Source organism: Tachysurus fulvidraco, chromosome 7 (genome assembly GCF_022655615.1).
Source record: "Tachysurus fulvidraco isolate hzauxx_2018 chromosome 7, HZAU_PFXX_2.0, whole genome shotgun sequence".
NCBI lineage: Eukaryota > Metazoa > Chordata > Actinopteri > Siluriformes > Bagridae > Tachysurus > Tachysurus fulvidraco.
The window spans coordinates 18,969,555-18,997,054 of record NC_062524.1 but is presented as its reverse complement, the minus strand read 5'-3'; the positions used below and the strand labels follow the sequence as shown (position 1 = coordinate 18,997,054).

General features: G+C 40.0%; 1 protein-coding gene across 4 annotated transcripts in view; it reads left to right on the top strand.

Moving 5' to 3' along the window:
• The window catches only part of adgrl3.1 (adhesion G protein-coupled receptor L3.1), a 167,486-nt gene that overhangs the window by 33,148 nt on the left and 106,838 nt on the right, over nucleotides 1–27,500 (top strand). For all 4 annotated transcript variants that reach the window (XM_047816555.1, XM_047816554.1, XM_047816553.1 and 1 more), the window contains exons 2-3: nucleotides 5,783–5,933; nucleotides 14,179–14,392. In XM_047816555.1, the coding sequence (XP_047672511.1) occupies nucleotides 5,807–5,933; nucleotides 14,179–14,392 (341 nt within the window). In that variant the 5' untranslated portion in view covers nucleotides 5,783–5,806. The remainder of the gene's footprint in view (nucleotides 1–5,782; nucleotides 5,934–14,178; nucleotides 14,393–27,500) is intronic.

The following is a 27,500-nucleotide window of genomic DNA, read 5'->3' as shown; positions in this document are numbered from 1 at the left end:
CAATGCAAAACACACACACACACACACACACACACACACACACACACACACACACACACACACACACACACACACACACACATATAAGTATCTTTAAATATCACCTCTTATGGAGCTTTGGTGGATATCATGGTTGCCAGGCAACAACTGGAATGCAGTGACTTAGAGATCTTACAGAATATTACCACAGATTGAGCTGATAAACTGAAACTGTGTTGCTATACAAAATGCACTGTCTGGCCACTTTATTAAGAACACGTACATGATCAATTATCTCAAGGAATTTTTTAGATCCAGTGAGCAGCAGCTGATCTGCGCTTCAAGAAGTCGATTGTATTTAAATATTTATATTAACGGTATTTGGCACACGCCCTTATCCAGAGTATGTTACATTTTTATACATCTGAGCAATTGAGAGTTAAGAGCCTTGCACAAGGGGCCAGCATTGGCAGCTCGGTGGACCTAGGATTGGAACCACACAACCTTCTGATCAATCCAACACCTTAAACACAACCCACATGTCCCAAATACCACAAATAATCACTCTTTAAACCCGAGATGAGCAGAAAAGCAAGTGTTAGAACACGCCAAACACCCAACTTTGATGTGAGCTACAGTCGCAGAAGACGGCATCAGGTTCCACTTCTCTTGACTCTGAGGCTACAGTGGGAACAGTATCTACTTTCACTTGCACCTCAAGCCACTGATTCGTCAACTTAATTCAAATCAATAGTTTTGTAGGCGAGAATATCATCTGAACCTTCGCGAAAACCTGCAACCTGCGACGCAACGGTAGTCCAAAGACGGTGATCCACGGATTGTTCAGTATTCAATGTTTATTTCCTTGTATTTGTTTAGTGCTTGTCAAATTCGCGACAAGGAGATTTCTAGAAATCCAAATCTCTGGTGTACAAGTCAGTGGAGACAGAGACTGGGTACAAAAAAACCCCGAGGCGACAAGACCAAGGAACCTAGAGAGGAACCAGACAGAAACAGGAACCTGTTGTGTTCTGTAGGATTGTAAATCAATACCAAAAGATTGTCGTAAACTGTTTATGAGCCATTTGTTTAGAGAAATCACTGTTCGCTTCAAATGAGCCGGATAAGAAATGAGCAGAGCTGAGAACGTAAGCGCTTTTGGACTGAAGTCAGAAATTCTGAAAAACTGAGAAAACTCACAAACGAATAAACACTTCAGGATCATTAGTATGTTTTAATATCGTAGATTCGAGTAGAGAGCAAAATAAGGGGAAATTTAGTGTCCCAACAGCCACAACACGAGATCAACAGGGAGGACTAAGATTTAACACAAGAACAGACTTCACAAAAGTTCACAAAATACTGAAAAATACCACAAATAAGAAGGAATAATTATATAAAGATCTGTGTACAGACTAAACAAAGAAGCTTAGCTTTTAAGAAGCTAAGAAACCTGAACTCTCTAAAGAACCGTCTCACCCGCTTATTTTAAAGATTGTTCTAATGAAGTCTCTTTAACGAACATCCCTGCAATGTGACTAGATGTCTTTCGCATCAGGAACTTGACAGTCAGTTGAATAAAGTTAACTAAGAAGAACTTAAACCGAGAAAACATGCTTGTTTTGCAAACGATGGCGGTTATTAGCAACATGCTAATATGAACACCTGTGAAAAAACTTTCAAAAAAGTGTTTATCAGTATCAAATATGTATAAGGTTCTTTGCTGCATATATGCTCTTAAATGAGTAACGGGTTTCAAAGTAAAAGTGTTAGTGTAGTAGAATTAGCAAAAACACAAAATGGGTTCGACTAGCATTCGTGCTAACGGAATGAGAGATTAAAGACAATGTAATGATTGAATCAACAAACATACATTGGCATTTATTTCTATTGTTTACATGATTTTAGGATGAAAGATACATGATTGGAATATTTTTGCTTACACATGATGTTTGTTCTTTTCTTTTCTTTTTTTCTTTTTTTTTAGCCTTTAGCATGGGGGCACGGTGGCTTAGTGGTTAGCACGTTTGCCTCACACCTCCAGGGTTGGGGGTTCAATTCCCGTCTCCGCCTTGTGTGTGCGGAGTTTGCATGTTCTCCCTGTGCCTCAGGGGTTTCCTCCGGGTAATCTGATTTCCTCCCCCGGTCCAAAGACATGCATTGTTGGTTGACTAGCATCTCTGGAAAATTGTCCATAGTGTGTGATTGCATGAGTGAATGAGAGTGTGTGTGTGTGTGTGTGCCCTGCGTTGGGTTGGCACTCCGTCCAGAGTGTAACCTGCCTTGATGCATGAGATAGGCACAGGCTCCCCGTGACCCGAGAAGAAGCGGTAGAAAATGAGTGAGAGTGAGAGTGAGCCTTTAGCATTACCTCTACGGTGTTGAGCGTGTGATTTGCACGACACCTCAGTATGAAAGACTACTGTTTTTCGGCTCATGTTTAGACTCTGACTGTAATCAAAACAATTCTTAGTCTCTCGATTCTTCAGTCATCTTGTTTTTTTCTTGTTAAGTTTTTGTTCAGCTAGAAAGATGACAGTTTTTAGTTATTAATATTTTACCTTCAGTGTTGGTTTACTTAAAAAAAAAAAGAATTACTTTTCTTCTTCACGTAATCTTTGGGAAATGTAGATGATTGAACACGTGACCTCCAAATATTTCAGGATTGAGTGAATGCTTTTGGAATAAAACTGACATTTTTTTCCCCCTTGATATTCCGCCATCTATAATGGATGAGTCCTGAAAGTGGATGCGTCATGAGATGAGATGTTAAATGGATTTTTAGATTAATTCAAAAATAATGATACCTTTGAAGTATCTGAATGATTGATATGGTATTTCAAGTCATTGCTATATTGCGAGTCCTGGAACATGCGCCCACCTTTGAGTCGGTGTGAAGGACGCTGTGGCGCTGTTTAAAATGACTTCTTATTGTAAATATATGATATCAGTGAGATTCTGACAGCGCAGTCATGGAACTGCACCTAATTAAAGCATTGTGGTTATTTTTAAGGAGCTGCTAGCTCATGTAATTGTTGCAAACCAAGCGTGATGGTCACCCTGAAGAAAATAAAAGGGGGTAATTAAGTGGCTACAATAAGCATATGGCAAAACGGGCTTGTGCTAAATATTAGAATAATAGCCTGGTGAAATGAGCATATGTTCCCAGGTCAGAGTCAAACAGTCTCCTGAAAGCCTAAGCATATGTTAAATAGACACAAATGCACACCCACCATTATTTTTCTTTTTTTTTTTTGTAATGTTGACTCAGTGGTTAAGATGACACACGCACATACAGATCTGACAGCGACGCACATATGTCTCGGTGTGTAACGTGGAACATCTGGCCCAAACCTTGCTGTTCGATCTAGTTAAGCGACCATCAATCAAGCTGTCAGGGTGTGGAGTGTGCTGGTGTGAGACAGAGACGAAAACAGAGGCCGAGTGTGCTGTCAACTGCGAGTGAGGAGAATATCTTTAAATCCCACTTTTCAGGGTTTTATGTATGTTTAATGAGGCAGCACTAAAAGGAAGGGCTTCATATTGGATACGTTTAAAGATGTTCAGTGAATCTAGAACAAGTGCGTGTGTGTGTGTGTGTGTGTGTGTGTGAGAGAGAGAGGTTTTATTATCATTGTGTGTTCAAAATGCAATAAAGGTAGATAATGCAGTACGTGTGTGTGTGCGTGTATGTGAGTATACGCGCATGAAAGTGTATGAGTGTGTGTGCACGTACTGTATGTGTGTGTGTTTGTTTGTGTGCATGCATGTATGTGCATGTACAGTATGTGTGCGTGTCTGTATATGCATGCATGTCTGTGTATACGTGTGTGTGTGTGTGTGTGTTTGTGTGTCTATATGTGCGTGTGTGTGTACCCGTGTGTGTTTGTGTGTGTACTTGTGCGTGTATTTGTGTGTGTATGTATATGCACACATGCATGTGTGTGTGTATGTGTATGTTTGTGTGTGTTTGTATGTGTGTGCGTGTGCGTGAGCTTGTGCGTGTTTGCGTGTGTGTATTTGTGTGTGTGTGAGATGATAAAAGGAAAATGCTGCGACTAATTAATGCAGAAGAACACAATATGGCACAATTTTGCTTGTATGCAATGGGACAGCTCCAATCCACTCATCTAAACCCCATGTTACACACACACACACACACTAATGATCAATCGTCTGTGTCATATTGCATTAATTATTATAATCCCATTCTGCCGATGAGTCATATAATGCTGCCTCGGCTTAAATGACACAAAATCGATCTCTGATGTTTCATGCAACAAGAAACAGATTGACGAGCGCGTTGTGGTCTCTAGCTTGGACTTGGAGGGCTGACAAACGAACTGTATCATGGATTTAGGTTTATTATGGGACCTTCTTATGGATGAGTACACAGTTGGGTTGTCATTGAAAGAATTTTTCAATTTTAAATCTAAAAAAAACAAACATGTTTGCCTCATATCTCCAGGGCTCGGGGGTTTGATTCCTGCCTCCACTATCCCTGCATGCTTGGAGTTTGCATGTTCTTCCCTACATCAAGGGAAATCTTCTGGGTTCTTGAGTTTCCTTCTCCAGCCTAAAGAAGTGTTAGTTGTCTGATTAGCATTACAGAATAGTCTGTTTTGTGATTGTGTCCTTGGATGGATCGTCACTGTGTCCAATGTCACAGTCCCCTGTACTAGGCTCCAGGTTTGCTGCGACAGTGTGTAGGATCAACACTATAGAAAACGGATGGATCTTCATTTTTAACAAGGTTTCTTTGCTGATCTGACGTTGTTTGTTGCATAGAATTAGCAGATACACACAATGTGGTCCAGTAGCAATGCTAAAGCTATTACTTGTGTCTCAGGGTTGTATTGTTAAAGCGACCTCATCATTTAATATCACAATATGATTAATGTTGAACTTTTACTTCTGTCAGGACCACTTTGTCACAAGGGAATTAGATGATATGCATACAGTTAGTGTTGGCGGTATGGTTCTGTTCTGGGCAAGAATCCACGTGCCCGTCCAAGCGCATACATGGACAGAGCGGGGAGAGCAGCGACTAGAAAATAGAATAGGACACCCCCCCCCCCCCAACAGAACCACTAGCATGCATAGTATTGATAAGCTCACTTACACGTTTTTGGAAAGTAATAAATGAATGGTTAGATAGATAATCAAATAATTAGAGAGAGGGGGAGAGAGAGAGAAAAATATGTGGAGATTTAAGACAACTGGTACAGCGAACACGGGTTCCGGCGTGGTGGAGTTGGGGTTGGAGGAGGGAGTTTAGATCGTGGCAGCAGCGAAGCACTGAACGGCTCTATGAATGGGAATTTAAATGGTCGGGTAATACGGATGTCATAACCGGATTGGTGCACGTCGCGGACAGCTGATTAACAGCTGATGCACGCTTGACGACGTGGCCTGCCAGAACTAACGTGATGCTTGATTTCTACTAGCTTCTTCTTCCTGCGATCTTTAGAAAACCGTTAGGTTGAACTTGTTGCTTGGGACATAGTACAACCATTTGGTAGAGGTTAACGTTATGACACCAGCCTTATGACCCTTGATGTCCAGAAAAGGAAATTAGATTACATACAGTATGACACTAGTAACCGTTATGTTCCTCATGCCATCACCTTTTCTATCGGTTAGAGAATAATGTGAATGATGCAACAGTCCCAGTTTTTTTGTAACTTTATCTACCACTATTCTTGCTATATCTTGATAGTTATTTCTAATATATAAATGTCATATCTCATGAATAAATTTGATGGATTCGTTCATTTCAGAAACTTGTGTTTGTGTGTTTTAGGTATGAGCGTCAGAGAAGAACGCCATGGCTCTGAGGTGTTTCAGACTAAACCCTTGTAGCCATTTGGAGCAGAGGTCAATGGGGTCACGGGGGGTCATGTGGGCAACACACCTACTCTTCTTCTTTGCCTTCTTCACACCTGCTATGCTGGGTAAGACATGAATTGTGTATCTGTAAAAAACACACACACACACACACACCACACAATAGACCTCATTCGTCAGTAAAAAAGGTCTTGAAAGCCAATGAAACATTCACTAAACTTTGTGGGGACGTAGTGGCTCATCGGTCAAGATGCTGAGTTACTGATCAGAAGGTCGGGTTTCAAGCCTCCAAACTGCAAAGCTATCAAGGTTGGGTCCCTTAGCAAGGCCCGTAGTCTCACCTGCTCCAGGATGCCAAAACATGGCTGACCCTGAATTCTGACACCAACTTTATAACAAACTTAGATATGCGGAAACCTTTGAATTTCCTCCGGTATCAAAAAAGTATCTATCTATCTGAAGTGTGTTGTCTTGGAATGACCAAGTGTACACCGTACGGCTGATTTAAATTAAGGACGCCTCAAAATGCCATAAAAGGCAAAGCTTATGCTATGATTGTGTTGCTGCAAGACAACCGTACTACACTGATGTAGTAGACTACTGGTTGCCATAGTAATAATGTATCAGTGGGTGACGCAACTGCCACCTCAATTCACCCTACCCCCACAAACACACACACATCCTGCCTCCACCACCAGTTATTATTCCCCCTGCTCCACCCCTACCCAACCAAAAATACTAACAGAATGACTCCTGAGCTAATCAACATGTGAATGTTGAATGATTGACAGTTACACAGGAGTGTTGAACTCTCCATTATTAACTGACCCGCTGTAAGCCTCTCTCGACCCTCCGTCTCATATCGTCTCGTATCGTCTCATCTCATCACTTTCCTGCTTAATAGATGTGCAGCAGCTTCCTCGCTCTCTGTCCTGGTAAATAGAGAATGTTTGGGCCTCGATTTACTGTCTCATCTGTAGTTTCAGATGAATATAGTAAAAAACCGTTTTCCCACAAAATACATGAATAAATAAATGCATACAAATGAAACTGCCAACAACAGAGAAGTGTAGAAGGTGAGGACAATTACACAGGGATTAAAACTGCTGCATTGAGCAGTTGAGGTGGAAACTGGAGTGTGTGCTTACATTGTACAGCAAAATGTGTGTGTATGTGTGTATATAAGTGTAGGTTTGTGTGTTTGTGTGTGTGCATATGTGTGTATGCAAGTGTGTGTATTTGTGTGTATAAGTGTATGTGTGTGAGTGTGTGTTTGCATGTCTGGGTGTGTATGTATGAGTGTGTGCTTGTATGTATGTAAGAGTGTATGTGTGTTTGCATTTCTGCGTGTGTATGTGTGTGTATGTCTGTGTGTGCATGTATGTATGTGTGTGTGTGAGTGTGTGTGTCTGTATGTGTATGTAAGAGTGTATGTGTGTTTGTGTGTCTGTGTGAGTATGTATGAGTGTATGTGTGTTTTCATGTCTGTATGTGTATGTGTGTGTGCATTTGTGTGTCCGTATGTGTATGTAAGAGTGTATGTGTGTTTGCATGTGTGTGTGTGTGTGTGTGTGTGTGTGTGTGTTTGTGTCTGTGTGTATGTATGAGTGTATGTATGTGTGTTTGTGTGTCTGTGTGTATTTAAGAGTGTATGTGTATCTGCATGTCTGTATGTGTGTATGTACAGTATGAGTGTGTGTTTGTGTGTATGTAAGAGTGTATGTGTGTTTGCATTTCTGTGTGTGTATGTGTGAGTGTGTGTGTATCTCTGTGTGTGTATGTGTGTATGTATGTATGTATGTATGTGTGTTTGCGTGTGTGTGAGTGTGTGTGTCTGTACAGGTATGTGTATGTAAGAGTGTATGTGTGTTTGTGTGTCTGTGTGAGTATGTAAGAGTGTATGTGTGTGTGTGTGTGTGTGTGTGTGTGTGTGTGTGTGTGTGTGTGTGTGTGTGTGTGTGTGTGTGTGTTTGTGTCTGTGTGTATGTATGTGTATGTAAGAGTGTATGTGTGTTTGCATGTCTGTGTGTCAATGTATGAGTTTATGTGTGTATCTGCATGTCTGTATGTGTGTATGTACAGTATGAGTGTGTGTTTGTGTGTATGTAAGAGTGTATGTGTGTTTGCATTTCTGTGTGTGTATGTGTGAGTGTGTGTGTATCTCTGTGTGTGTATGTGTGTATGTATGTATGTATGTATGTATGTATGTGTGTTTGCGTGTGTGTGAGTGTATGTGTGTTTTCATGTCTGTGTGTGTATGTGTGTGTGAGTTTGTGTGTCTGTATGTGTATGTAAGAGTGTATGTGTGTTTGCATGTGTGTGTGTGTGTGTGTGTGTGTGTGTGTGTGTGTGTGTGTGTGTGTGTGTGTGTGTGTGTGTATGTTTGTGTCTGTGTGTATGTATGTGTATGTAAGAGTGTATGTGTGTTTGCATGTGTGTGTGTGTGTGTGTGTGTGTGTGTGTGTGTGTGTGTATGTTTGTGTCTGTGTGTATGTATGTGTATGTAAGAGTGTATGTGTGTTTGCATGTCTGTGTGTCAATGTATGAGTTTATGTGTGTTTGTGCATATGTATGTGTGTTTGTGCGCGTGTGTGTGTTTGTGTCTGTGTGTATGTATGAGTGTATGTATGTGTGTTTGTGTGTCTGTGTGTATTTAAGAGTGTATGTGTATCTGCATGTCTGTATGTGTGTATGTGTGTGTGTATGTCTGTGTGTGTATGTATGTATGTGAGTGTGTGTGTCTGTATGTGTATGTAAGAGTGTATGTGTGTTTGTGTGTCTGTGTGAGTATGTATGAGTGTATGTGTGTTTGTGTGTCTGTGTGAGTATGTATGAGTGTATGTGTGTTTGTGTGTCTGTGTGAGTATGTATGAGTGTATGTGTGTTGTCATGTCTGTGTGTGAATGTATGAGTTTACAGTATGTGTTTATGCATAGGTATGTGTGTGTGTGTGTGTGTTTGTGTCTGTGTGTATGTATGAGTGTATGTGTATCTGTATGTCTGTATGTGTGTATGTGTGTTTGTGTGTATCTAAGAGTGTATGTGTGTCTGTGTGTACGTATGAGTTTATGTGTGTTTGTGTGTATGTAAGAGTGTATGTGTGCGTGCTTGTGTGTCTATGTGTATGTAAGAGTGTATGTGTGTCTGCATGTCTGTGTGTATACATGAGTGTGTGTATGAGTGTGTGTCTATGTGTGTCTTAAAAAGTAAGTTTGGGATCATCAGCACATGAAAGAATATCCAGCAAATCAATGGCCCTAGATATAGTCGTCTAGACACATTGAATACTTGTGTGTGTGTGTGTGTCCTCAAGGGGACCTTTTTGGTTAACAGTTATAACACTTTATGCTCACAGGACTCATGGGAATTGGAGTGAATTGAGGACGTGAGGCGAATATTTGTCTTCTTCACCCTTCACCTGTTTGTTCACCTTCGTTTTTTCATTTTCTCTCCTCTCTCTGTCTTTGTCTCTGTCTTCCGTCTCCTCTTCTCCATCCGTCTCCAGGGAGTATCAGTGAAACGTGAAAACACACTCCTAGGATTAACCCACCTACTGCATTACGTACAACACACACACCCACACCCACCCACACACACACACACACACACACACACACACACACACACACACACACACACACACACACACACACACATACACACACGCAAGATTTTTGAACTCTGCTTCTAGAGAAAGAAAAATGAATCCAGACGAGTAAATTTTCAATTCTAACAATTCTGTAGAGATGCTACATTTATTGTTTATACAACAATATATTTAATGTGTTATACAACACATTATTTCACCGTGTTTTCTTACTGAGCCCTAACTTGTAATTACGACTTTGCAGTGACGTTCAACGAGTTAAACTCATGACCTTAAGAGACTGTAACTTTAATCATCGTTTCTAGCTAGCAGAATCTCATAGATCTGTGTCCTGTAGTTTCTGGATGTCTCAGTCCAGGTGGTGAACAACTGAAGCTCTTGTTTTTAAGGAGCTGAATTAAAAACCCAGCAGCTAGCACTTATGTTTGAGGTTGATATTTTTTTTCTCTTGATGGAAGAATGGAAATACAGCAGCAGCCAACAAATTAGCAGCAGAATTGCTAATCACTAACATTTCAATTTAAAGAGATTTAATGTCTCACAGCGAAATACTTTAGTGCTTTTAACAATATATGCTATCAAAGAAACACACACACAAATACACACACAACAAACACACACTCACACGCAGACACATACAAACACTGCTGCTCTGTATATTAGCGTGAGCAAGCTTCATAAATTGTTAGGGTTCTTCAGAAAATGTGTTTATGTGTGTGTATATGTGAGTGCATTTGCACACATAATTGTTTGTATCTTAGTGTGTGTCATACGTTTTTGTGTTTGTGTGTATGTGTATGTGTGAATGTGTGTGTGTGTTTGTTTAAGTGTTGTGTGTGTGTGCTTTTTTGTGTGTGCATGCATATGAATGTGTGTGTTTGTTTAATTGTTGTGTGTGTGTGTGGTTTTTTGTGTGTGCATACATATCAATGTGTGTGTGTGTGTGTGTGTGTGTGTGTGTGTGTGTGTGTGTGTGTGTGTGTGTGTGTGTGTGTGTGTGTGTTTTGTTAAAGTGTTGTGTGTGTGTTTTTGTGTGTGCATGCTATGTGTCCGTATTTGTGTGTGTGCCTTTTTCAGTCAGGTCTCAGGGGAGAGGAACAAAAGTAGCATCACATGAATGTCTAATTCTGATTGGTTGACAGCTCTTCTCCCTAATGCTCCATTGGCTCTCGCTCCTGTCAATCACTGCGGGTTTTAATTAGCTTCTCTTCCCAGTATATTTAATTAATGCAAGCAGTCGGGTGTCATTCTCATCCCTTATGTCCTATCGATTGATTTTAAAAACTCTCTGTGCATGCCACACACACACACACACACACACACACACACACACACACACACACACACACACACACACACACACACACACACACACACACACACACACTCACAGAGAAATCAGAGTGTGTTTATCTGGGAAGGTTGAGCCATTTGTCTTCATTTGCAGCTGGATATAAAGAATTAGTAAGAATTAAAGTAGACTCTGTGCTTAAAAGTGTCTCAATTATAAATGCCTACATATTTATTACCTTATTTAAGTTTCATATTCGCAGTTATTAAGGTTTTTAAACATTTGCATGCTCACATGTTAGCCAGGCTGTGCTCCACTGTGCCTTCACACAGAGTGAATCTACTGTCAGGTTATTTTACTGTCTCCCTTGCATTCGCATAGCGAAAAGATATTTGACCCTCAGGCAAAGTGGGCTCCAATCTGTCAAGTCCATTCAGCCTCAATGACAGCTAATAAATGTTTTACAAGTAATTAAAAAAACCTTCTTTTTTTTTACTTCATTACTGAAGACAAGGACTGGATTACTTTTGTATATGTGTAAATATTCTCTTCTTAGTGTATTTGAAATCTGTTATTTTTGACCGATTCTCCTCTGAACTCTCATCCATGTGTCTGAGTCTGAGTTCTCTGTCCATCCCTATTAGATATGTTGGATTACTCTACTTCCTTTAGTAAGAGAAATCCAGATAACGGTGTATATACACTATATTGCCAAAGGTTTGGAACACCACTCCAAATTATTAAATTCAGGTGTTCCAATCACTTCCATGGCCATACGTGTATAAAATCAAGCACCTAGGCATGCGGACTGCTCCTACAAACTTTTGTGATAGAATGGGTTGTTCTCAGGAGCTCAGTGAATTCAAGTGTGGTACCGTGATACAGTAGGTTGCCACCCGCACAGTACATCCATTCGTGAAGTTTCCACACTAACAAATAATCCACAGTCAACTGTTTGTGGTATTACAACAAAGTGGAAGCAATCGAGAACAACAACAACTCAGCCATGAAGTGTTAGACCACATAGAATCATAGAAAAGTGTCAGTAGCTACAGTTCAATAGTTACAGACCTCCTATGCCCCTTTTCCACCGAGGCAGTTCGAGTGCTGGTTCGGAGCCAGAGCCTAATTTAGAACCAGTTCTTTCTGTTTCGACCGCCAAAGCACCGTCTCCGAACCAGGAAACGTGGTTCTTAAGTAGCACCAAAACGTTGCTGGTCTAGACTTAAGAACCGCTTGGGGCGGGAGCTGGGGGCGGGGCTACTGTTAGCACATTTGATAATGTACCTTAAGTATACTAATGTTTAATACATTTTTACTTTACCGTGATATGATACATTATCAGCACACATGATAGTAGGTAGGTACATGCTAAGGCTAAATTTTTTTTTGTGTTAACGATAAAATAACGTTATGTACTTTATCGATTACAACCTCTGTTTATACAGATTACATGGAGCTGCACGTACACGTTTTACTCGCCGCGTTTGGATGCCAATGTAGGTTCGCAAAGCCATGAGCATTAACAGTAAAGCAACATCCGCCATTGTTGTTGTGTTTGTGTTTGCCGCTGCTGCGCTAAAGTTGCTGGGACACGTGACACATATACAGTGACGTCACACTCGGCGCTGTGATGGCTCTCTAGCCGGTGGAAAGGCAAACCGGTTCTTAGAAGGTTCGCCAGTGGAACCAACTTTGAACCAGCACCAGCGCTATCTCTGAACCAGCACCCGGTTCTTTCTGGTGGAAAATGGGCACTAGAGAACTTCGTGTGGTCTTCAGATTGACTCAAGAACCCTCATCGAATGGGTTTCCAAGGCTGAGCGGCTACATCCAAGTGCAATGTGAAGTGTCGATACAGAGGAACAGTTTGGGGATGGCCCTATCCTGTTCCTACATGACTGTGCACCAGTGCACAAAGCAAGGTCCTTGATGACTTGAGTGAGTTTGGTGTGGAGGAACTAGACTGGCCTTCGCACACTTGAGTCCTGACCTCAACCTGATAGAACGCTTTTGGGATAAATTAGAACGGAGGCTGTGAGCCAGACCTTCTCATCCAACATGAGTGCCTGACCTCAGAGGCAAAGCCTTCCCAGAAGACTTCAAAGGGTGCAAAGGGTGGGCCAACTCCATATTAAACCCAACAGATTAGGAATGGGGGGTCATTAAAGTTCATGTGCATGTAAAGGCAGACGTCCAAAACCTTTGCCAATATAGTGCGTATATAACACTGGAGTGGTTACAGCTTCTATATTTCTAATTCAACGAGCCGCACGTGAAAGGGATACTCTGGCCAGAATGAGACTGTCTTTGTGAAATATTATGATAGCTACAGTAATTATCCTGAGCTGCTGTCTGGCTTGTCATCAGAGTTGCTACTGTGTGAGAATTGTGAGGGAAACGAACTTCATTTTAAAGACTCGGATTTAGAACGAAGCGTCGTTTTGAGAAATAGCTTGTATAAAATGAAACAGCAGTCAGATCGTTGCCCACTTAAGAGTCCGGCATTATGTTTCAGCGTTAAGTTAAGTGGTTGCTTTGGGGTTTAGAATTAGAGCCTAATTATTTTAAATGATTGAAACGTTGCTATTTTTACACTGTGATATTAGAAATGAAGTCTTATTTAGAAATGATGTACTTAAAGGTTATTTTCTGTATGTGTATGGGTTTCTTATCTTCTTATAATGTTCTGTTTTGGAATCTTAACCACTGTAAAACAACCAAGTGGCAACTGTAGAGACTCAAATGATCTAGATTTGAAACCGGAAGAAATCATGTACTGCACACTAAACACTTACACATACACAATGTATTCTAGCATCTAGTGAATGTATGTTAGAAGGGTCGTATCTTCTCACTTTTTACTAACCGGAAGTAAAAACTGTTTCACAGCCGACGACAAACGACATCAGACTCAAACATAATGCGACGGCGCTTCAGTCGCTTTAGCAGAACACAGTGAATTTTTAAAATGTTACCACATAAATCACACCGTAAGATCATTTAAAAGGTGTTACTAAGATGTCTTGTTCACCTCCAGCATCAGCACCTTGTAGCTTTGCTCCTCTTCTGCTACGCAAACAAATCTGCGTGTACAACACTTTAAATAAGTGATTTATCCGGGTACTAAATGACGTAGAATAGGTTTTTGAGTATTGATATAAGATCTGAGACGCTCCTACAATCTCTCTTAATCCAGTGTTTTCTATTAGAATTTTTTCCATTTTTCTCTTCATCTCATCTTCACTTTCATTTTCAAATTATTTTACAAAGGTTTTGTCATTTTACTTATATTACATATTAGGTCAAAAAGCACAGAAGAGTTTATTTGAGAAACAAAGAGAGATTTTGATGCAATAGTTTCTAATTCCTTTATGTGTGTGTGTGTGTGTGTGTGTTTGTGTGTGTGTGTGTGTGTGTGTGTGTGTGTGTGTGTGTGTTTATGTGCTTGTAGTGTTGAGTCGTGCGCCTGTGCCCATGGCTGTGGTTCGTCGTGAGCTCTCGTGTGAGGGCTACCCCATCGAGTTGCGTTGCCCAGGCACCGATGTTATCATGATCGAAAGCGCCAACTACGGACGCACAGACGACAAGATCTGTGACTCTGACCCCGCCCAGATGGAGAACACACGCTGTTACCTGCCTGACGCCTATAAGATCATGGGCTTTAGGTAAACACACACACACACACACACACACACACACACACACACACACACACACACACGTAGATAAATTCGTAAACTGATTCACCAATCCTTATCAGTGGATTAAGCACTATTTCAGCCAAACTACACGTGAGGGCGGGACACACCATGAATGTGACACCTGTCAATCACAGAGCATCATACATACACAACATTCACACACTCATTCATAGAGAGCCAAATTTTCATCTTAGAGAATCCACCTAGTGGTGTGATTTTGAGAATTTGGACCAGAGATCTCACACCAACATGCAGAGATAAATATCACAGATTTATTCTTAAGATGAATCTGGGCATCAAGTGATGAGAGACAGGACAGAGGAGAAAAAAGGAAACAGCGCTTAGCTCATCTACCTGTGTTTATTTTCCACATACACGCGTATTAAGTCCAACCAGTCACCGAGTGTGTATACAGACCTGTGAGGCTTAGAAAGTAGGTCAGAGACCGAGGCTGTGTCTATTAAAGCACCAATGCAATGTGCTGCAGTGGGAGTGGAAGTGCGGCAGATTTGATGATCTGAGAATTTCCGATCATTAAAGATGGTGTCATCAACTTCCTGGGACTGGGGGCGTGGACAAAAAAACGGCTGTGGGATTCTCACCTGTGTTTTATTAAACCGAGATTATTTCTGTGTGTATCTTTGTGCCTTCAGGACAGACAGACAGACAGACAGACAGAGAGAGATGAACAGCATGTATATGTGACTAGAAACATAAATGTAAAAGAAAATGCATTTCTGTCAGTTGTTATATATGTGTTTATAGAAAGCCAGCACTTTTTAAATAGCCGTGTGTAACATATTTAAAGCAGCTCTGTGAAACAAATTTAAAGCAGCTGTTTAACATATTTAAAGCAGCCATGTGTTACATACATAAAGCAGCCTCGTGTAACATATTTAAAGCAGCCTTTTGTAACATATTTAAGGCAGCAGTGTGTAATACATTTAAAGCAGCCGTGTGTAACACGTTTAAAACATCTGTGTTTAACATTTTAATAACAGCTGTGTGTAACACATGTAACGTGATCAATTTACTTTCTTTAAGCTCTAAAATATTCTGATGACCTGAAAGACATTGACATGATTCTTATTTAGTAATAAATATTATGGTCCTGTGCATTTTATGTTCAAATTTAATCATCATCATAGTTTCCCTTGAATACTTCAATTATAAAGTTACGTTTCAGTTCAATGTGTGGGTTCGTTTGGAAGATTGTGTGCATATAAATGATACGACACCATTTCTCAATCCTCTTGTTGGATGATGTACAGTATCACCTGTGTGTATGGCTGGTTGCCACACACACACACACACACACACACACACACACACACACACACACACACACACACACACACACACACACAGACACACACACACTGCCCCAGGGTAGGCTAGACTGTGAGCTCCAATTAGCACAGCTCTGTGGCTAAGCTTAGTCGCACCACAGAGGTGGTTAGAAAGCGCACGCATGCACACACACAGTCACACTTTCATAACACATTCACACATGACGCATGTTTTTTTCTCCACTCACACTAATACATTCCTCTCTCTTTCAGATGCACGAATCAATTTTCAGATCCTATATTAGATTTTTTTCATGCTCGTCTTTCTATTTAGGATAATAACTACTTGCAAGACGAGGTTTGGATTAATAAACGTGTGTCCGGGGAAGGTGCAAGATTGGACAGGGAGAGAAGCATCTGCAAAATGCAGTAAAGCCACAATCTCTAATAAAGCAATTATCTCTAAGAAACCCTGATTTTTTTAACCAGTCTAAAATCGATGTAAGCCATAATCATTTATCATATATCATATAAATCTAGTTCTTTCAGTGACATTTAGCAAAATGGTTGCCAAGCAACACACATCTGCAGCAACCTACTGTAATTATAAACGTTATATATTCGATTATCCTCCAGTCCAGTAGGTGGCAATAATGCACCTTGCAGCTTGATATCAATCAACGTCATTAAAAGAGAACACGCTTCATTATCCAACTCACAAAGTGAGCTAGTAAAAACAAAACAATTAGCATTGTAGTCTGGTTTGTTAGTGTGTGTTACCAAAAAGTTTTTTTTTCTTAATAGTTGTTGTAGTTTTTTTTACCTTATTTATTAGCAGTTTAGCAGCCCAGTAAAAATCAAATTCACAACAAAATTGGACATAGTGAAACAACTGATTGGTACAGTAATTTGTGGCCTAATGGTTAGAGAGTCCGACTCGTTATCCTAAGGATGCGGGTTCGAGTCTCGGGCCGGCCACGACTGAGGTGCCCTTGATTGACCTCACTGATTGATTGTTCACTGCTGTGTGTGTGTGTGTGCACTTTGAATGGGTTAAATGCAGAGAACGAATTCTGAGTATGGTTCACCCTACTTAGCTGTATGTCACGTCACTTTCACTTTAATTCTTCTGTAATGGCTCAGCCAATCAAAATTAAGGACCTGAGCAGTCCATTTTTATGATAATGATGTTTGGCTTTAGGGTTGGCGGATCTGAGCTGGTCAAAGGATCTGGTCAAAACAAGGGGAAGTGGTTAAGAGGTCGGGCTGCTGATTGGAGTTCTAATCCCACATCCACCAAACTGCCATTGCTGGGCCCTTCAGACAGGCCCTTAACCCTCAACTGCTCAGTCATATAAAAATAGATAAGTGTGTCTGCCAACTTCCATAAATATAAATGGAAACCCACAACATAGAGCTGAAGAAGGTGTTTTGTGTATATATATATATATATATATATATATATATATATATATATATATATATATATATATATATATATATATATATATATATATGGTGTTTGGTCCAAACATTCTCTTTAGAAGAATTTTTATCTTTAGAAAAATTCTCTTTAGAAACATTAAAAAATCCATAATGACAATAGACACGTCGATATAGCTCTTATATTCAGAGCAACAAACACACTATGCTCTTTATAAAGCCGCTCTCTGACAGAAACGTGCACTAAACGGTACTGTTTTTTTTCTAAGAGCAGACAACGCTCTGCTCATGTTTATGTTATGTCTCTTTTTCAGGAGCCTTTGTTGTCAGTTTAACATCTCATAGAGTGTCGTTTGATTGTCTTCTAGGCTGCGATGTTATGACTATTGTCAGATTTTTTTTCCCTTTCAAACAAATCCGCTGTTACCTGCTCATTTTTTTTTTTGCATTGCCTACAATTATCTGCTCATAACTGGCATGTTCAAAATAATAATAATAATAATAATAATAATAATAATAATAATAATAATAATAATAAAGATTTTTAAAGCCACTCAATGTATTCTTTTTCTGATAATTTATTTTTGTTAAAGCCAAAATATTAATCGACAACATGTCATTATTTTGTGTTGGCTTATGCTTATGGCATGGATCTAATCCCAGAGAGCTCCTTATTACCGGCACATATGCTATTTTGGCAGGTGTCGTTGAAAATATTGCAGATTCTCGTGCTGAGCCCGAGCTTACAAGATAAATCACCAGCTGCCTGTCAGCCACGTGGAAGGTGAATGTGTCTTTGAATTGTAGTTACTAATATTGCCGAAATTGCACACTCGGAGGGATTTGCTTGAAGGATCAGATGAGGAGAAAAAGGCAGGAGAGGAAAAGGCCTTACTTCTTTCTATCACCCTCACTACTTCTCAGTCTTTCTCTCTTTGCCTCGCTGCTTTTTATAGAAACTGCAGTTGGCATTGCACATCATTTATCATTCTCCATCTCATCTCTCTCTCTTGTGCTTTTCCTCTTGTCTTTCTCATATTTAACTCATATTGCTCTGTCTGTCTCTCTCTCTCTCTCTCTCTCTCTCTCTCTCTCTCTCTCTCTCTCTCTCTCTCTCTCTCTCTCTCTCTCTCATTTTGTCTGACCTTTGAAGTCTTTTTTCTTCAGTCTGAGCTAATTTGTTCGATGCTGAGCGTGCTCGTGTGTGTGTGTGTGTGTGTGTGTGTGTGTGTGTGTGTGTGTGTGTGTGTCATAGTGTGCCACTGCTTTGGTGCCATAATCAATAAGAAAAGGTAATTAGAAAGTGATCAATCGAGAGAGGCTCACCTAAGGTTTGTCAGGACGTGCCGTAGATGAAGCTGGAACATTGATGGAGAATCAACAGACTCGTGTGGGAAAGGAATCGGAATAACGAGCGCAGCTTCGAAAGCATCATCCTCAGTCCAGTTTCTAGGTTCTAATTAAATTCCTTTAGAAAGGAATCTGTTTTATTGCTGGGAGGATTGCTGTTTACGAGTAAATTATTTTTGATCACAGATGTTAGTTAAAAAAAATCACTTAATAGTAATAATACTGTCATAGTTATGCTGAATTCGGTAAGGAAATACATTTTTCATCAGCTCCAGCAAGTCACATGATCATGTCACATGTCACTGATCACTTACACCATCGTCCTGAAGTCAGTGAGTATTTCTGAGTGGGTTTTTCTGATTGGGTTTTTGTTTTGTCTGCAACAACATGAAGTCCATCACTTATTCCACCCTGGTGATATTCTTTTAAGCTTGTACATGTCTCGAAAATGGCGGTTGGTAACATGTTGCTGAATGGGGCTATGGAGGTTATCTGGGACATTAAAGGCAGGTTATTGATGCTGCATTGTGATAGAACAGAATAGAAGCCTTATTTTTGTCACATATACATTACAGCACAGTGAAAATCTTTCTTCACATATATTTGGAGTTTGGGGTCAGAGCACAGGTTCAGACATGATACTGCACCACTGGAGCAGAAAAGGTTAAGGGCCTTGCTGAAGGCCCCAACACTGGCAGCTTGGTTGTACTGGGGCTTGAACCCTGATCCTCCAACCAAAAACCCAGAACCTTAACAGCTTGAGTCACCACTGCCCCTTGGTTGCATTTTATTCAACCAAATGTAGCAGAAATCCAGATTCATCATCTTTAGCTGTCCAGCTTCAGAGCCTCTGTTCACCTTGTCCTCAGATTCTTGTTCTTGGTTGACAGACGTAGGAACTCAATGTGGTCTTCTGCTGTGTTAGCTTATCCACATGAAGATTCATTGTGTTGTGTGTTTTAATATGCTTTTCTGTTCACCACGGTTGTAAAGAGTGGTGTTTTGAGTATTTAAGTCCCTCTGTCTTACCAGATCAAACTAGCCTGGTCATTCTCTGACTAATCTCTTCAACAAAGCCTGCGAAACTTCCGCTCACTGGATGTTGTTTCGCAACACTCTAAAGCGTGAAAGTTCTCAGAGATTTCTGTAATACTCAAACCAGCCCATCTGGCACAAACAAGCAGTCACAGATATCACATTTCTTCCCCATTTCTGATGTTTGAAGTCAACTGCCTCATGCTGTGATACATTATTGGTTGATTAGTTAGTTAGACATTAATTGCATTAACAAGTTCCTATTAAAATAACCAGTGAGTGAAACTACAGTATCTGATAAATCAAATCTTAAAAAAAAAGGATTGCAACTAAAACACTAAAGCACACTAAAAAACACTTAACACATCAGACATCAGCAATCAGGGAGCACTTAAAATATTTGTGAAGAAAAAATAAAGACTAGGTCCATTTTTGCAATGTAAAATGTACAGTACTGATAATTCTTGCCACTGTTTCTATAACGATGAGAAGCCTGTTAAATTCTCTCAGGATGTAACACATAGAGTAACAGCAGCATGTTATCAGACCATTTTTATTCATGTTGCTTTGTGTTTTGAGGTTGAAGCAGTCCGTCCGTTCTTCCGTCTCAGCAGAGAAGGCTCACGTATCCTTATTGAGCCGAAAGTGAGAAAAAGTCGTCTCACATCTCATGTGACTTTACTTCTGAAGAGTTATGTCAGTCACAGGAACAACTCACTTATTATTTTGAATTGTTGAAGATGTAAAATGACTCACTGGATCAGTTTATTTTGCACTCGTCTTCGTGCAAGTGCACAAACACAGTGATTCTGATTCATCTGTATTTATCGCTTTATTCTGGTCAGGATCAGGACACGAGGATCCTGGGAATGCTGGTGTGGGTCACCCATGGAATGGTACAGCAGATTACAGACTAATTCTCACCTGGTGGCAATTTAATGTGGATAATCAAGTGTTCAGCATGCTGTGGGAGGTGGGAGGAACTTGAAGAACCTGGAGGAAACCCATGTGGACAAAAGAAGCTTGGGATCTCGGCTTTGATCTGGCAACAGCTACAGGGACTTGGTTTGGATGTGTTAGTTCAGGTGTTGGACTATCAAACAGAAGGTTGTGAGCTGTCACTGCTGGGCCTGGATAAGGGTGTCTGTCAAATGCTGTAGATGTTTGATTCAGGCTTCCTCCCTGTGTGTGTGGATCTTGCATGTTCTCCCAAGGTTTCTTCCAGGTTCTCCAAGGTCCTCCCCTAAAGGAGACACATACTGAATTGCATCTAAACATTGTCCAGTGTGTGTGTGTGTGTGTGTGTGTGTGTGTGTGTGTGTGTGTGTGTGTGTGTGTGTGATTGTGCTGAACAAGGAGCATCCATGGTGTCCCCCTAGTCCCCTGGGATAGACCTTGGAGGTCCCTTGCCACCTTGTATAGGATAAGTGCTACAGAAAATAAATGGATGGATTCACAGTTTGTGATTTATCCGCTTTGTTTAATCAAACAATTGAAACTGGTTGATTTAAACAATTAAACATTGATTTGATTCCATTATACTGTAGATGTTTTGTGAACATTTCCACTTTCTGATTTTAGCTGCACACCTCAAGAGTAAAGAAGAGGAAAACAGCGAACATTTGCTGATAGCAGCAAGACATTTAGTGAGTTTGGTTTTAAAAATGTCAAGGAGCAAAAAAAATTTTATTACAACGCCGTAAAATGATATTACTACTGAGAGAAAAAAAAAGACAAACCCAGTAGGGATTTTTTCTGGGACTGTTTTTAAATTCTTCCTGACGTCTCTGTTCTAGCTCTGACATGCGGCAGAAATATAACAGATTTATACGACAGTTCGGTCTGCTCCACTAATCTGATTGGACAAACTGATTTCTGAGAGTGCTGATATTTAGTAGAACAGAACTGAGACATTTCACTGCTTGTGTCACTCTGCTCGTCAGTAGCCAAGTTTCCACCTACTATAAGTTTTGGCACAGTGCAAAAGAAATCTGCCCTTGAGCCATTTACATTCCATACCTATTCTTTCCTTGATGGAATTGTGATACGGTGATTACTTCAATTGTATAAAGTTGTCTGTTCTCCAGGTACATGAGATTCTATCATGTGACACTTTGTTCGTGTGTGTGTGTGTGTGTGTGTGTGTGTGTGTGTGTGTGTGTGTGTGTGTGTGTGTGTGTGTGTGTGTGTGTGTGAAAACCATTTTTCTCACTTTTAATATTCATTTTAATCTTTTTTTTTTTATTTGAATTGTTTTTTTGTTTTTTTGGGGGGTGGGGGGGTGGTGGTGGATAATTTCCTATGACACTTTAATATCTCAAAACACTTTCCTCAATAATCAGCACTAATTGCACCCCAGGATCTACTTCATTATCAACTGAAACATGTTGAAGTTATTTTCTTGTAATGTTATAGGTGTTCTAAATGGATTGTTTGTTAATAAATCAGATAAAAATACTAAAATCCCCCCTTTTTGTTGGTATCACCCAATTATTGCCTCACAACCCACTGCTTAATTAGTGTGTGACTGACAGAGCAGATACCATGTAGCTTTAGAGATGAAGAGAAGCACCACATAGCAAACTATTCTTCATCAAGAGTAAAAAAAAACACTGATTCAGAAGGATGTGGGTTAATTAAGGTGTAATTTAGCGACACCATATACTGTATATTGTGGCTAACTAGCTAATTTATTGCAACTTAGCCATAAATATCAGTATAACAGCCTTGTGTTGCGTTGGATATATTTGATTTCCCGTTATTATTTCTAGATCTCAAGATTGTTGTTGAGCTGACTTTATGTTTCGCTTGCAAAAAAACAACAACATTCAAACGTTCCTTTGCCTGTTTAGTGGCATGATACGATCTTATAATAAACGATGTGTATAAGCTGGAATCAGTTACAGTATGTATCTATTATCCGTTGTGTAATTTGCTTTAATGAAACAGGCATTTGATCATAAACGCTTGCAGACTAGATTAGACAGATGGATGGTTGGATAGATGTGTAGATGGATACGCAGAGGAATATTATGTAATGATGCTGCAGATAGAATTGAATAACGAAGCTGAACTATAATTTTTTTTCCAACTTTAATTCACCCCCCAAAATCTTCTGTCTGTCAAGCCAAGGCTTCTTTGGGAACTCATGTTTTTGATGGAGCAGACGTAAACAAAGTGTTTATTTGTTTATATTGGGTCTGAGATGTCAGTTTGTTTATATAAACGCCTGGGTTATAGAACCGTTGCTGCTGTAGTGAACGGCCGTGATCACCTCCTGCCTACAGCCGAATCATAGGCGTTGCTGATATTCAGTACAGCAGAACTTGTGCGATATTGCTTAAATGTCAAGAACAATGTGTGCACATTTGCCAAGCAATCTGTCATACATGGCCTTTTTCAAATTCGAGGCTCAGAGGATCATTAAAACTTCGTTTCATAACTCTGTTGTTTTTTTTATCTTGGGATGCGCACACATCTCTTTTTTTTGTACTTTTTAATTCAAATCTCTTAAAAACCGTAGGATTACTAAAGCATGATTAGATTGTGAGTACGTGTTTGTAGAAGAACGGAGCAGACTTGTACTCTTCTCGTTTGCGATTTTGTCAGCATGTGGAAATCAAACCGCTGATGTTTTGGAGTAGGAAGCGTGATCCTTAACAAGTCAAGCTACAGGACACAATTGCTTACACAGTGTTACTGCACACTTTCAGTCACCAGATTCTCGGTACTCGAATTTTTAACTAAACTCGTAACTAAACTTGTAAAAAAAAAAAAAGGATGAAAAATCTGTGTTTTGGTGCTGTGGAATGATTCCATCCAGAGAAATAATGCAAGAATATTCATGGCAGATTGATGTGTAAGGACGTGTTTTACTTTACAGCATGTATGGATTTACCAGCAGCTACAAGACTCACACACACACACACACACACACACACACACACACACACACACACACACACACACGCACACGCACACGCACACGCACACAAAAGAAAGTCCTTGCCCAAGGAGACAGAAGTTCATGGTGTCTGTCATTTTTTTCTCTTCCGTCTGAGATTTTGCTCCCAATATAAAGAGATTTGCAGAAAAAAAAACACTTGTGAAGCTGTCAAGTCCGAACTCAATGCTTGGATTCTTGTCTGCCTCACTTGCAAAACACTTGGGATAAAATGCATGTTTCAAATGAATAAATGGAAATGTTAAATGTGTGTAACAGAGACGCACTTTTCATTTCTTTGAAACAAATAACAACAGCAGCAACTGTGATTAGCTTTGTTTCTTTCTCTCTCTCTCTCTCTCTCTCTCTCTCTCTCTCTCTCTCTCTCTCTCTCTCTCTCTCTCTCTCTCTCTCTCTCTCTCTCTCTCTCTCTTTTGGACACTTGACCATCACTGTTTCAAAATCCCAATCCAGATGTACTGCACTCGTCAGGGAAGGTTTTCCACTTGATGTTGGAATGTGTCTGTGGGGATTTGTGATCCACGAGAGCTTTAGTGAAGTCAAGCACTGATGTGAGGAAGAGGAGGAGGTCTTCCACTCCAACTTTGCCAACCCATATTTCCATTTAGTTTGCTTTATGTACAAGAGCTTTGTCATGTTTTAGATTTAAGTGCTTTAGTTTCACCAGAAGGAGTTTGGAACACTAAAGTATGCAAAGATGAAATATTCTATACAGTTGTGGGCTTTTATCTTCATAGAAACACTGTGGAGAAGTGGCTTGCCAGCTAAGCTGCTAACTGGCTAGATGAGTCTCACAGAAGAATCTGATGACTGCTAGATGCCAAGACCTCTAAGCAAATGGACAAAAAACCACCAAACAGTCAAATCTAATTTCTGGCACTGATTTGTCCATGTTTGCAATGTCAGTCTTTTACGTTACAGTTTCAATGACTGGCACTTGGTTACAAGGTTCTGCCCCTTTCAGAGGCTTCATATGGAGACTTCACTTAAGAATGCAGGAGAAGTAAAGATTTTCTGTTACAAAATCATTCATTCATTCATTTTCTCCCGCCTGTCCGAACTACCTCGGGTCACGGGGAGCCTGTGCCTATCTCAGGCGTCATCGGACATCAAGGCAGGATACACCCTGGATGGAGTGCCAACCCATCGCAGGGCACACACACACACACACTCGCATTCACTCAAGTTTCCAGAGATGCCAATCAACCTACCATGCATGTCTTTGGACCGGAGAATGAAACCGGAGTACCCGGAGAACCCCCAACCCTGGAAGTGTGAGGCAAACGTGCTAACCACTAAGCCACTTGCCCCCTGTTACAAAATCAGATTTTTAGATTTATATATTTATCTAAACATTAGATATTTTGTCTGTTTTTTATTTTTTATTTCTAACACACAAAATCAATCTTCACTCTACATGATAGCTGTCATGTGTTTTACAAAACGCCAAAAAAAATCTGAACAAACACATTTTGTGCCTTTGGAAAATGTATATTTACTAAAGACTTCAACTTATTGAACAAATGTATTAGAAAGAATCGTCTGCATCCCAAATGATGTACTACACTCTTACACTATGCTCTATGTGCTCTAGGGTCCGTCATATGAAGGGTGGAATCTTCAGAAACACTAACGTTTTTAAATAAATGGTAGTATAAACCATTTCCCAGTCGATGCCGAATGACGTCAGACTCATGTAACGCGATGCCGCTTCAGAAGCTTTATTGGAATACGCTGTAGTTTTAAAATGTTGAAAAATAAATTGCAAAGTACGAGCTTATCTAAATCTAGGAGACATTTGTAAGAAGGCCCGTCGGCCATCTTGAAAGCGCTGCATCATCCATCGTCAACTCCTGGTAGCCTCACACTTTTTATATTTTTATTTATACTACACAATGACATAGAATAGTGAATAGACTCATAGGACAGCTGTGGACTGGGAGACCGCAGACTGTCATGCCTTCTTTGAACCACTTTTGCGTCAGCCAGCTTTATAGCCGGGTCTTCATCAACGATCTTTTGAAGACTTCGGCAGGATGGGACATAGTGTTGGGTCTGTGGTGACCTCGGAAATTGTCCTGAACTGTTAGTTCCTCAGGAGCTCTTGGTTGCTTAATTCCACTCGACTACAAACTGTTGTAGAAAGGACATTATTTAAATTTACCTTACTGTCCATTATCAACCAAATGAGGATGAGGATCTTTTCTGAGTCTGTTTTTTCCTCACAACCATCACCTCAGGCTTGTTCATTAGGGATAGATGTTAGAGATAAATAATAACTTAATTTTACACTTTAAACTTTTCTTTAATTCTGTGTCTGTTATTTTATTTTGGCTTGTTCTGAACAGAAATGCTATTTTTTCTGCTCCTACACTACTGACTGCTTGACTCAAATCTCTTCAGTTACAGACTTGATAACTTGAACTTGAAACTCCACTGTAGTGTTTAATGGCTCATATGTAAGTAGACACTCAGGGCTTGAAAGTACAGAATGTGCAGTTTTTCACAAGTATTATATTAGTAGTGCTGTCCGTTTTTATTCGCAGCACCAGTTCCATTGTGAAGAGGTGTGAATTATTTGCCCAGTAGGGGGCTCTCACCCCTCCATTTACTCATCACCCTGCTCACCAGCAGCTAAACCCAGACTCACGATACTCTACATACAGACACCCAACTGTGTCCTGATTATTCTTATCACAGACTGATAACAGGAGATGAAATAATTCAATTCTTTATACCTGGAGGAACAGAACCATAGTGTACTGCTAGAAAAGCATAAACAAATGACGTTTTTTTTCTTTTCTTTTTTTAAAGCCTTTGTTTACATTGCAGTGTGATTAGCTGCTTGCAGAATAGTCATCCTTTCAAAATGGATTTTCCCGTCAACTTTGTAAACCTGGCTCTAGCGGCTATCTAAGCTATCGTCATGTCCTGAACTCTGAGCTCCAGGAAGAGATGACCATTAAGATAGGGTCTGCAGGAAGTGACATATTCTGGACAGCACTCTTTAAAATAAGGTTTTGGGTTCTAAACCGAATCCTTTTGCACAAAAGCACCTTAATATTTAAAGTTTAAAATGAAGACTTAATTGCACAAAACATATCTTTACTCATCATCGTTTTTCTTTTTGTCCTCATTTGAAAGTCATAAATAAATAAGTCTGCTATCATATGACACCTCCGGTGCAGGAGTTTACTTGGTTTTATTTTCTGATTTTGTTTTGTTTATTTACTTTGCCACATGTCAAAACATTTGGTTTTGATTCATGTCTCTGTCTCCGCCCCTGTTTTGTTATTGGTTTATTCCCTGATTGTGCCATGTTGTGATCTTACATGCTTCGTTTTCCCCTTTGATTTGTTGCACTATTTATACCCTCATGTGTCATGTCATAGTTGTGAAGTATCAGTGTTGTATCCTCACGATCACATTTTTTTCTGTTCCCTTGTTTTGTTAGGTAGCGCCCGTGTTTATGAGCTTCATGACTTCCGTCTTCACACCTTTCCTGTTTTGTTCATCACTTGTTCTTTGGTTTTGCGTTCTGGATTGTTTGCTCCTGTGTTTATTAAAACCTGCTCCACCTGTGTTTTTTATCCGCCTCCGTGTTTCACTCTACTCACGTGATGAAGGTTTCAACACCTCCGCTCCGTGACATAATCGATCTCTTGACACACGCCTCTCCTGTTCCCTTAATGTTATAGATTTCTAAAATCCGACATCTTATTCTATCAGATTCAGTATTATCTGTCTTCTGTCACCCTGATGAGGTTGAGGTTTCCTTCTGAGCCAGGTTCCTCTCATGGTTTCATCTCACATATCGTCTCAGGGAGTTTTTCCTTACCACTGTTGCCTCAGGTTTGCACAATAAGGATAAATATATATTTTAATTTTATTTCTAGATTTTTTAATTTCTTTATTTTTATTTTATTTCTTTATTTTTCTTTTATATACTATTGGCAGTTTTCACTACATGTCATACTGTGTATTATTGTGT